The sequence below is a fragment of the Festucalex cinctus genome, chromosome 3 (genome assembly GCF_051991245.1).
Source record: "Festucalex cinctus isolate MCC-2025b chromosome 3, RoL_Fcin_1.0, whole genome shotgun sequence".
In the NCBI taxonomy this organism is placed as follows: domain Eukaryota; kingdom Metazoa; phylum Chordata; class Actinopteri; order Syngnathiformes; family Syngnathidae; genus Festucalex; species Festucalex cinctus.
This window is the reverse complement of record NC_135413.1, coordinates 27,396,574-27,408,389: the sequence shown is the minus strand read 5'-3', so window position 1 is coordinate 27,408,389 and position 11,816 is coordinate 27,396,574. Positions and strand designations below refer to the sequence as shown.

The window sequence follows — 11,816 nt, the reverse complement described above, 5'->3', positions numbered from 1 at the left end:
ACAGACATGTAAAATTACAGATGAAGAACTCAATTTTCTTTATTTTCACTTTTATCACTTGCATACTTTTTGATTTTTCACAGCAATGTCAACATTTCATAAAAGCCCAATGTGTACATTTTCTGCTTCAAACAATTTATTTAAAGTACACAATGGATTTCAAATGACAAATATGAAGTGGTAAGTAAACTCTGCATTGTGTTTAACCTTTTTCATTTGACTGTTAAATTTGTGCACAGGCATGTAAAATGACAAACGGTGCATGTCATCAGCATCTTTTTGGTTTTAATTCAATCTCAAACACTGCTTATTACCAAGTTGATGTATATGTATATATATATATATATATATATATATATTTTAAACCATTGTTTAAAAGGTACAATAGGGGATTTTAATTAGTATTTCAAGTACCTCGATTCCAAATTATATTCCATATTTTCCCATTAAAATAAACAATAGTCACGGACACTTATAGAGCACACCAGAAATTCCGAGACTCTTTGGATAGAAAATTTGTTATTTAATGCAACATAAATGTGACTGAGTTACAATGGATGTCATGGAAATAACCACCAAACTGACAGGATGTTTCATACAGGTATATATTTATAGTACAGTGTCTCTGTCTCTCTCTTTTTTTTTTTTTTTTTAAATTGTCATATAATACAGTTGGTCAGGTTCTGTCAAGTAAAAATAAGCACAGGAGGAGAAAATTGATACTTTGTTTGTTTTTACTTTTTATTGTAACTTTTGATATTAGATGCAGCGGGCAACCGGTTAGTGAAGCTTGTCGGGCGTTTGTAGACGGATGGAGGCCGTTCAGTCGGTCATGAGAGAAAAACGGGACAAGCAGTTGAAGAAGACGAAAAAAAAATTTTTTGGGGGGGGGTTGGTTAATCTTTTTTTGCCAATAAGAACAATAATTATTTTGTGAAAATTAACTAGAAATAATTGTATTTTTGCATACATTTTTGCCTGCTGTCTTCTTAACTTTATTTCCTATGTCAAGTATATATCTTTCCAATAATATAATGTCTGATATAGCAGGGAGGCGCATGTGTGTGTGTGTGTATGTGTATAAAAGAAAGGAACATCAATAAAAGAAGACATCCAATGAGTTAATTTGACATCTTGCATATTCTTTGTCTTCTCTAATTCTTTTGTACAAAGACAAATACAGCTATCCAGTCATGCAACATTGGTTTTGTGTGTATGTCTGTGTGTATGTGTGTTAGAGACAAAGGGGAAAAAGGGGGGTGTTAGTTTTTTTTTCCCATTTAAGCATTCTGCTGCATCTCCTTGCCGAGCTTGTAGCTCAAAATCTTGTTCCAGTCGATCTTGGTGCGCGTCACAGGAAGCTGGCGGCGTAAGGCTTTGAAGGTAGTGTCCGACATGGTCTGATAGTTCTCATTGATGGCCGTCTGTGCGGGATGACAAGAGATATGAGCGACGACTTGAGAGTTTTTCCGAGCTGTGGCTGTTTTTTTTTTTTTGCCTTGACTTAAGAAAATGTGTGTATTTAAATGTGTGTATTTAAATCAATCACATAAGCTTGCTTAATGCTAACACAATGAAAAACAGCTTTAAGCAACAGATATGTGAACACAAAGTACAAAGGCAAAATAAAATGCCAAGCATGACCGCGTACCTGATATTCACTCTCTGCGGCCGCCATGATCTTGACAAACCTTTCTGCAGTTGTGACCTCATTCTGGAAGGAGATAATTGGAAATAGAATATTATTTAGTCAGAGTGGACTGTTTTGGTGTCAGAAGTGGGGAATGAGACGGTGCCACTCACAGAAATGGCCATGGACTCTTTCACCTCCTTGTGGCTCACCAGCTGAACGTTGCCGTCCTCGTAGTAATGAACCTGCACGGACGGACACGGATGGCGTTAGGGGGCGCCAGAGTGCCAATGACGTTAGTTGACTTCCACAGTTACCTGGATCTTCATGATTCCTGCCACTTGGGTGGAGGATGGAGAGATGGTGAATTTCCATTCTGACCTCCAGCGTCCATTCCTAAGCACAAAGGGGGGGGGGGAAGAATGACACATGGGTTCCTGACAGACAACCGGCCCCATCTGCAGTTGAGTGAATATAAGGTACCAGAAGTTTTTGGCCTGAAACTGATGGCACTCGATGCATACGATGATGGTCTGATGCCCATCGATGGTTTTGCCGTAAATCTGAGGGGGGGGAAAAAAAAATTACATATTTGTTGGCAATATGGCTACTGTCTGAAAACTTCATTTTAAAAAAATGGTCAACGTGAGAAATGGTCTAATTTTATGAGGGGGGGGGTCATTTTACATGAACAATCTGATATTCATAATTTTGGCTAGTCACCACAATTCAGAGCACATACCTCCCACGAATATCTTGTTACTTTATGATTAAAAACTCAAAACTATGAGAAAGTGTCAATTTTCTGAGAAATAAACCTTTATATTTTGACAGGAAAAAAAAAAAAAAGAAAAAAAAAAAAGAGTATACATTTAATCCTAAGACATTTATTTGTTGAAAATAGTCAATAATACAAAAAACGAAAATCAAAAAATATGATTTGATCCTGATCATTAACGCAATAGATTCAGAGAGCATGTTAAAAAAAAAAAATTGTTAATAGAAATCTGCGATATGGCAGGGATGCAAATGAATAGTGAGGTAAGGCGCATGCATGTGTACCTAATCAAGTGTCCTGAGATAAAGCCTACATGTTGTGGGGCAAAAAGCAAAAGACTAAGCACGTTAGTGTAAATAAATAAAGAACATACGGTGCAGACTCCGCTGGGGTAGTGCTCCTTGACGTAAGCCCTGACAGCCGCGTCCACGGCGCTCCTCCACTCCTCCATGGAGACGTCCACATCGTGACGACGGGGGTCGCTGGCCTCCCTCCGCAGGTGGTCGAAGGAGAAGGAGGTCTTGTTCTTGGGGTCCAGGACGCGACCGTTTCCCAGATCACCGTGCTCTGTGATTAAGACCTGCCGGCGAGGACCGCACAACATGACTAAAAAAGGAAAAACTTTTTGTCTTAAACGAACCATTTATTCTTGAAAATATTGACTTTTTTTTTTTTTTTTTTTTTAAAGAACAAGATTTAGTCTTGAAAATCATACAATTTTGTTCCTTGAAATATTTGTTCTAATATTTTTTGTAAAGTACACCAGAATAAAAACATAAGCCCTCAAAACATTAAAAAAAATAATTTATTCTTGACATTTTTTTCCCCCTAAAGTACAAAAAAATAAAGTTTTACCTTGCAACCCCCCCCCCCCCCCCCCCAATAAATAAACAAATAAATATCATCATAATTTTCTGGAAAGGTTATAAACCTTAACAAACAAAACAAAACTAATATTACTTTTCCCTCACAAACATTTTTTTTTTCTTCTGGAAAAAATTTACTTACTTACTTTTACTTAATCCTTTTTATAGAGATATTTCTCCCTCAGGACTATTGAGTATTAATTGTACCCTGTCAATAACATACACATATACACACATATACATATATATATATATATATATATATATATACACATATACATATATATATATATATATATATATATATATATATATATATATATATATATATATATACACACATATACATATATATATATATATATATATATATTCCCCGCCCTAAAAAAAAAAAAAAGAAAAAGTTTTTTATATGATTTTTCTTGAAAATATTCAACTTTTTGACCTTATCGCTCAACTTTATTTAAAAAAAAAAATCCACAAGATTTTTTGTTTTTTTTTAATACAACTTTCATCTTAGAGGTAGTTTTTAATACATATTTTTGTGAAACTTTTTCCAGGAGGAATTTATTTTCCTTGAAAATTTAAATTACTCTTAAATTGTGTACCTGAAGAAATATTACATGAACGAGAGCAAAGTGAGGCAGACATTGCAACAACGTTGCCTGTACATCAACATATGAGCAATGCTGCTGGGAACGCGGGCGACGGGGGAATTAACATGTGGCGTGGGAACGCTGAGACATGATGACACATTGAGGTAATGCCCTGCAATCATTGCTGGTGTTGCCCTGCATTTGTTCAGCCACAAATCAACAAGCACCATCAAACGCAATAACGTCCTAAAGTCAGCATTGCGAACCATTTAACTCCACGAGTGTGTTATCACGCCACCTATTGGAACTTTCTAAGAGTACCTTTGGGAGTAAAAAAAGATTTTCAAACATTCACCTGGTCATCGTAGCCCTCAATTTTTGCGGGGGTAAACTGGTCCAAGTTGTACTGTGCAAATGCACTGGAAAGGGAGGAGAGGAAAGAACCGAATACAAATGATGAATAAATGCATACATTTTGCAAATGTCATTTTATGTTTGATACAGAATAATTAACGATGGCATATTTGCAGTCCAAATGGCATATTTTTTTTTCTTCTCGATTTGGATGCCCAATGGACGCTGACACTGTCATCATTTGTACAAAAGTCAGGTTAGCAAACCGAAACATACGCTGCATTCGAGGATGGTCGGAAGTCGGATATATCACAGTTGTGTTTTCCCAGTTCCGACCTGAAAGCGTTCAAGGCAAAAGTAAACAACCAAAATGGCAGATAGCGGTAAACCGTTTTTTATTTTGGTCCTCAAAACTCATTTCGACCTCCAGCAAACTTACCTGCTCACAATTTTGCTTCATTTATTGTTTTTATCTTATTTCATAAGCATTTCATACAGTTCAGTAGTTGACCTTATAATTTCATGCAGGGCGATAGTGGCAATACTGTCACGTGCGTTGCGTTACGCGGAGTTATGTTGAATATTTATGAATGAAGAGAGCTATCTAGTTTTATACTCAAGTAAATTGTGTTTTGCCATTCAGAATGACGTCACATTGTAGTCCTTTTTCCCCCCCCGACTTCACAAGTGGAATTTCCGAGTTCAAGGGGGCGTTCCCGTACACACTTCCTGGTTTGAACTCGGAAACTTCCGATCATCCTCAAATGCAGCAATAGTACTGTACTGAATAAGAACATAACATAACTTAATAAAACACAATGTAAAAGGAACTGCTTTTTTTTCTTATATATATAAAACACTGCTTTTTCAAAATGTAATAAAAATATACGACGTACTTGCAATAACGGCATACCCCGCCCTATATACTGCTGGGGGAATGGCATATACCGCCCCATATACTGCTGGGGGAATGGCAAGTTTGGGTTTCGTCACCATGACAAAACGTGCGAGAGTAAAGCCCAAACTGGGAATAAAGTGAGCACCCATAAAGAAAAAAAATTATTCATTTTTACTTATTGGGGATACTTTTATACATTGGGCCGTATATATGTTGCACCTGGAAGCATTACCAACACAAACTTGAACGAGCCATCAAGTGAGTTTGGCTTATCAGAACCTAATGCAACTCTGTGCAGCCAACAAATACTCAATGCAGCTCTGCTTCTATTTTGGCTTTCAAAGTTCACTTTAAAGTGTCTATGGATATTCAGCCAGATGTTCGGATTGTCTCATGGGCAGAGAAAGTCCGTACGGAGTAACAAGGAGATTCACGTTTTCAATTCAGCTATAGAAATAAACAAACTTTTCTTCCATATTGAAATGTATTGAGATGCAGCATTATAGCAAACGGGGGGGACCACTTACTGCGCTGCGCCTTCCCTAAGGAGATTGTCATTGTCGATCAGAATTCGCACATCTACAAACACAGCAAAGGAGGGGGGGGGGGGGATTAGGGCAAGGAGAGAGTGAGAGTCATTCATAGCAAATGAACAGAGTGGAACAGGGTGTAAAATCCCATAAAGATCCCTGTGGACAAAGTAACGACAGGGGATTGATTGTGTTGAAGAGTGCGCGTGGTTGCGAGTGTCTGTTAAGGAGAGATAAGAGACATTCACACGCACCCATATAGCCCACTACCGATCAACGGGCCCCTCCGGGCGCTTATCATGGTGGGATGAAGCTTTAATGACACTTCTAGCTCTCCCTGCAGGCTAAGCTTACAATTTATCCCAAACAACAATACATTAATCGCCGCTTTTCGCAACCAACATGTATCTGGGCCATAAATCATAATACGAGCCGGAACGCATCTTACTACTGTAATAGAGTTTTAACGTGGCAATAAAAAAGGTCCTAACTTTATTACAACACTCACAGTAATTGGAATTTTACAAAAATAGATTTCTATTTGAAAATAAAAGTTGTAATTTGATGAAAAGTCAATGTAAAACACCTATACAGCGGACACCTGCTTAGAAATGTAACACACACACGCGATGCAAACGACTCACTCGACAATCGTGCTATCCAAACTATATACAATAGGTGCAACTAACAATAATCATAAACAAAGCATAAACTCACCATTGAAAACTTCGTTAAACTCTCCTGGTGGGGCGTGAATGATGAAATTAGCCGCTATGCGCACCTGCAGGCAAGACACAAAATGGAGGTTCAGACACAAATGGCTCTCAGCTCAATATTATTTACTCAAACTCTTACACTGCATGCATGATGTAAAATATCTTTTTTGTTGTTGTTGTTGTGAAGTGAATGAATGAATGAGGAACTGAATGAAAGAAGAACTCAATTCATGGTGTTAGACAAGGCATGTCTCTACATGCATAATCTCGCCTTCTACATTTCTCTCATGCTGCTTTTGCACGACACTTCCTGTTTCTAGGTCACATGACAAAAAGACAATAGCCCCTCCCTCCCTCACATGGCCCTCAACCATAAAAGGGCATGAAAATGTGCTGACGAAGGTGGCGGCGGACGGCTTGGCCAGGTTCTTGCATGTCGGTGAACGGAGGAAGGAAGGTGTGGGTGTCAGTGTGTGTGTCTCGCAGGCACTTTTTCGCTGTGTGTCTGTGTGTTGCACAGCTTTTTGTTGTTTGGGTTCATTAGTTGGAAATCAAAGTGTTTGATATTTTTGGTCTGAAGTGGCAATTTGATGAAAAAGTTGTGGATTCACACCAAACAAACCACTAAGATGGACATTTTGATTTGAAGTGAAAGCCGGGGAATTTATATAAAACGAACCAGAAGTCGGACATTTTGATTTTAAGTCGGGTTGCTCACCAGAACTGTTTTTGGGACACAAATCAATTAAAAGACATTTAGGATTTTGGTTTGGAAAAAAGTCTCGAGTTCATCTAAGAACCGGAGATCGGAGGGTTTCAGTTTAACCTGGTTGGGCGCTACAGCCAGATCTGTACGGTTTAGAACAGACTACTATCATATTAATAAGTAATTCCATTCGTTTAACCAGGTAGGATTCTGGACAGCAGTATGTCATTAACAATGCCAATCGGAATAAAATTTAGGGCTTAGTGTCTTGCCATAGGACACTTTGACCGTAGACAGCTGGAGCCTAGAATTGAACCACAGACCGCTCAACCAAATGAAGCTCAGCAGACCAAGAAGTTAGAACCCTATTTGCTTTTGAACCACATCCTTAACTCGAGCCGGGACCGTGGTCAAGAGCTGCAAAGGAAGAAAACGCACAAGCGCCAACATGAAAACTCAACGCTTGAAAGCCATAGTCGACACTCGACAGTAATTCCTAGAACATTCTTGTGTAGAGAGATGCTTTGTGGTAGGTATTAAATCAGGCTTGGGTTGGTTTACACTAGTGCTTTGAATATCATTATAGTACTTAATGATACAGGCAAATGTAAACTTTTTTTGGGGAGCTGTGATGTCATTTACTTAAGGATTTTGCTATTCTATAGGGCAGGCCTCAGTTTCTATCCAAGGGGGCTGGGCTTTACTGTACAGTACGACAAATCCTACCAAGTTGTATCCAATTTTGACACTGCAAACACATCCATTGGGAATACAGCTGTAATGAGGCAACAGCAGTACCAGTGTTGGGACCAAATGAGTCTTTTGCTGTCTGACAAGTCAGACCAGAGTAAGTTCGGCCAGACAAGGCCAAGACAGGACGGATTTGGTAGATATTGATCTTGACGGAAACGATGGTAAGCAGTCACAATTGATCATAGACTTCTCACAACTACATCTGCACTGAAAAAAAATATAATCTTATAGTCAAAATATTAATGTTAATAACACCCAGAAATCAAGCTAAGCACTTATACCTTGGTACAATCCAATCAAAAAACATCTTATCAGACCTTTCCCCAAATTAATATGCATGACACTAATATATAAAAACATCAAACTGAGGGGAGAACTTGCCACTTTTTTAGTAGCTTGATCTCTTCCTGCGTTCATTTGAAGCCAAATTATTTAAGCAGATTTGAGAGGTTGGCTACGCAGACAGCCTTTAAAATGGGCGCGAGTAAGAGAGGTGGTTTATAGTTATTTATGAATATTAAATCGGCAGTGTGCATGTAGAGACAGATATGAGGGGGCTAAAAACCAGCTGCAGGCTAACATTATCTTGAACAGCTTGTCTGAATCGAAAGGAGAAATTAAGGACTTTTTTTTTTTTTTTAAATGACGACAGATGAAATGATTTCATTTCATCTGCGTTTTTTCATGCTGCTCTGATATAAATAACATCAAAGGGGAATTCTTAAGTGAAACCCAGACTGTGGGTTTGTCTGGCTCTTCCACAGGCAGATCTTAACTCCCAAAGGTAGGGAAAAAAAAAGAAGGGAATTTCAAGACAATTCTGAAGAGCAACACAATGAAGGGTGGTTCATAACAAAAGTAACATTGTAGAAAGCGTTGCTACGGATGCAATAGCACTGATGGAAAACTTTTTGACAACATTCCCACATCAAACCTGCCAAAACGTTCTGACGAGACACGTGAACTAACCTGACTTGTTCCGTTCAATTTTCTGGTACAAACAACATGGCTAGGCTACAATTTGATATGACAACACAATAATATCGGACCGGTATTGACAGTTCCGAACATCCAGACATTTCTGATATTTCCGCTTCATTTCCACAATATATTGTATTGCTTTTGCCTGTGTCTAGCATATAAACAAACAACGCCTATTGTTATAAGAGTCAAACTCATTTCATCACATTTTCAAATCCAAATATAATTCTCACAAATAAAATTACAATGATCCAAAGTCTAATGTTTTTCAATGAGCGGAGAGCGTCATTTCACCGAGGAAAAACACTGCATTCGAGGAAAGTAGGAAATCTGAGCGATCCCACGCAGATTGTGTCAGTTCTGACCGACCTCAAAAGTATTAGATTTCAAATGCACAATGTCATTTACAATGACTGCTTTAAACAGAACAAAGAATGCATCGGAATCAGGCATCTTTGTTGTTTACATTTGCCTCAAAACGCTTTGAGGGCGGAACTTGGACACTCCAAGTGGGATAAATCAGACTTCAAACCCTCCTCGAATGCAGCGTAAGACCCGCTATTTTGACTTGACACGTAATTTCGGAATTGTCAATTGCCTTTGCCTGTGACTAGCATACAAATCAGGCAGATTGTTATAGTATTCTATTCAGTTATAGTAGTTTTGAAATCAAAATAATCCCCACATATCAAATTACAACAATCCAAAGTCCAATGCTTTTCGATGGACGGAGAGGGTCATTTCACCGACTTGTGACGTAAGCCAATACGATGCTAACCGGAAATACTATTCGACAATGCGCAGTACTGTTAGGTGAAATACTGTAGGATACAATACAATACCACAGGATATTATAGGACTTTATGATATCCTTCATTACACTAAGATACTGCTTGTTATTTGGGTGAAGTTTTGTTTCTTTATAACAGGTAGACGAGAAGTCCTTTTGTGATGCAGTAATGTTACAGCGCAAACAGATTGGCTCACCAGCTTCCTGTTGTACACTGTGCGTATGTGTGTGTGTTTTAGCTTCTACTTGCCACCAGGAAACATCCACCCCCGCCAATAATGTGCAACACCTTTCTCTGCATCATCTTGGCAAGTTTACCATCCTACTTTAACAGAATCTTGTAACGCTGCTGTTTGCCCAACACCAATCAGCCAGGGACTATCACTAGGCTATCTATTCTTCTGCTAACCACATTTGGGCACCATTTCAGGTATTTAAAAAAAACAAAAAACAAGCATACAAAGGAGCATTTTCCAGCAAATACTTTTAGCTATGTTTTACAAAAAAATGTGGGTGATTGGATTGTACTTTGAGTGTCAGATAAGCTTAGCTGCTATTTGAGTGAAGTGGGGGGGGGGGGGGGGGGAGACGCAATTGCAATTCAGTTACTGTGATGTCCATGCATGTGGACAAGGAGAGCCGCAGGTGCAATGCACTTTTTAGCCATTTATTTAACTGGACAGTCAATGAGCTGCTGTAAGCCACAGCTCACACACAAATCTGGTTACAGCTCAGGAGATCACTCACTAGGCCACGCCTCTTAAAGGACACACATCCAACACACAAATACTACAGTACGCAGGAGTTCGTGGAGGTAGATGACAGTTTCTGTTTGTTTGTTTTTTTGGTTACTCAGCCACTCTGTTTATTAAAGCCGGTGGTTTGCAAATGCGACCACCAAAACACGCAATAATATGCTTCGATGTTTAACTGAATATTTAAGCACGGCACCTCTTTCAAACTTCATTATAACGTCGTGACTTGTTCGCTACACATATAATCAACTTGTTTTGACACGAATGTTACTTAATATGTTGATTTGTGTCACAAATACTGTCGAAAGCGTATAAAGCAGAAAAGCGGCATCAACATCAAAAGGGCGTGTTAGTAAGTGCAGCTAACTGATAGCCACCGAGCAGCTAAATGCTAAACTAAGCGAGCTCACGGAATTTTGGCATGCAAAAAAACTTTGCCAAGACAGACAACAACCAACGAGTGACGCGTTCCGTTCAGCGAAATAATGCGCGATATGTTATCTCCACAGACTTTATAACGCCAACACTAGCTCCTATTTTCAGCCAGCACCGTACAAGGAGTCTCCGTTTGGAGCTTCGCTAAAATGAGCGGAAGTTGAGCTAAAAATAAGAAGAGCGGCGGCGTCAGGCCCGCGAATTCCAGTCGTCTAATAAACACGGTCGTCATTCGAAGCACGCCCAAAACATGGTCAAGTGCCACCTGGGAAAGTCGTCACTCGTCTAATCCTACGTGTGCTTTGTTTGGCTCATTAAAGAAGTCTTAGTACCTTTTCGTCGTTGCTTAACGGCTCGTCTTGATCCGCCATCTTTTCTTCCGGCACCACCAGCTTGTCAGAGCGCCGTGACGTCATCCCATGGGTGGTTCCCCTCAGTTTCGTGTATCAGCTCAGAGTTGCGCGCGCACCGCTACCGTACTTATAATAATAATAATAATAATAATAATAATAATAATAATAATAATAATAATAATAATAATAATAATTCTTCTATGTGTCTATAATTCTTCTTTCGGACGTCAATGTTGTTGCAAATGATGTGATGTGATTGATGTAAACTGTAATGTGTCCGAAAGGAAAAAATGAATAAACTAAACTAAACTAAACTAAATAATAATAATAATAATAATAATACATTGAGTGCACTTATATGCCCTGCGATTGGTTGGCAACCAGTCCAGGGTGTCCCCTGCCTACTGCCCAGAGCCAGCTGAGATAGGCGCCAGCAGCCCCCGTGACCCTTGTGAGGAATAAGCGGTCAAGAAAATGGATGGATGGATGGAGTGCACTTATACATATTCATAGAAATGTACAAGAATTGCCGGTGCAAATCTCGCGCGGCTGGAGGTGGGGTGGGCACATCTTCCCTCTCTGCGCTGCTGCCCGGTGCCGGTTTCCGGGGGGGGGTGGGGGGTTCTCGCGGGGGGCCGGGTTCGCGGGGGGGGGGTGGCGGCCGTCGGGGGGGGG

General features: G+C 39.4%; 1 protein-coding gene across 1 annotated transcript; it reads right to left on the bottom strand.

The window, feature by feature from the left end:
- Positions 1–502: 502 nt before the first annotated feature.
- Positions 503–11,276, bottom strand: LOC144016309 (F-actin-capping protein subunit alpha-2-like). Its single transcript, XM_077517247.1, has 10 exons — positions 11,121–11,276; positions 6,370–6,433; positions 5,650–5,701; positions 4,226–4,289; positions 2,782–2,988; positions 2,114–2,193; positions 1,948–2,026; positions 1,804–1,875; positions 1,652–1,714; positions 503–1,424 (listed from the first exon to the last, which is right to left on the bottom strand). The coding sequence occupies exons 1-10, from the start codon at positions 11,202–11,204 to the stop codon at positions 1,281–1,283; spliced, it is 909 nt and encodes a 302-aa protein (XP_077373373.1). The 5' UTR covers positions 11,205–11,276; the 3' UTR covers positions 503–1,280.
- Between the last annotated feature and the right edge of the window lie 540 nt (positions 11,277–11,816).

Excerpts from the sequence above, each read along its gene's own strand:
- LOC144016309 (XM_077517247.1), bottom strand. The coding sequence starts at position 11,204 with ATGACGTCACGGCGCTCTGACAAGCTGGTGGTGCCGGAAGAAAAGATG. Across the intron at positions 1,876-1,947 it reads CAGGAATCATGAAGATCCAG|GTTCATTACTACGAGGACGG; the intron begins GTAACTGTGGAA and ends CCGTCCGTGCAG. Across the intron at positions 1,425-1,651 it reads CCGCAGAGAGTGAATATCAG|ACGGCCATCAATGAGAACTA; the intron begins GTACGCGGTCAT and ends CATCCCGCACAG.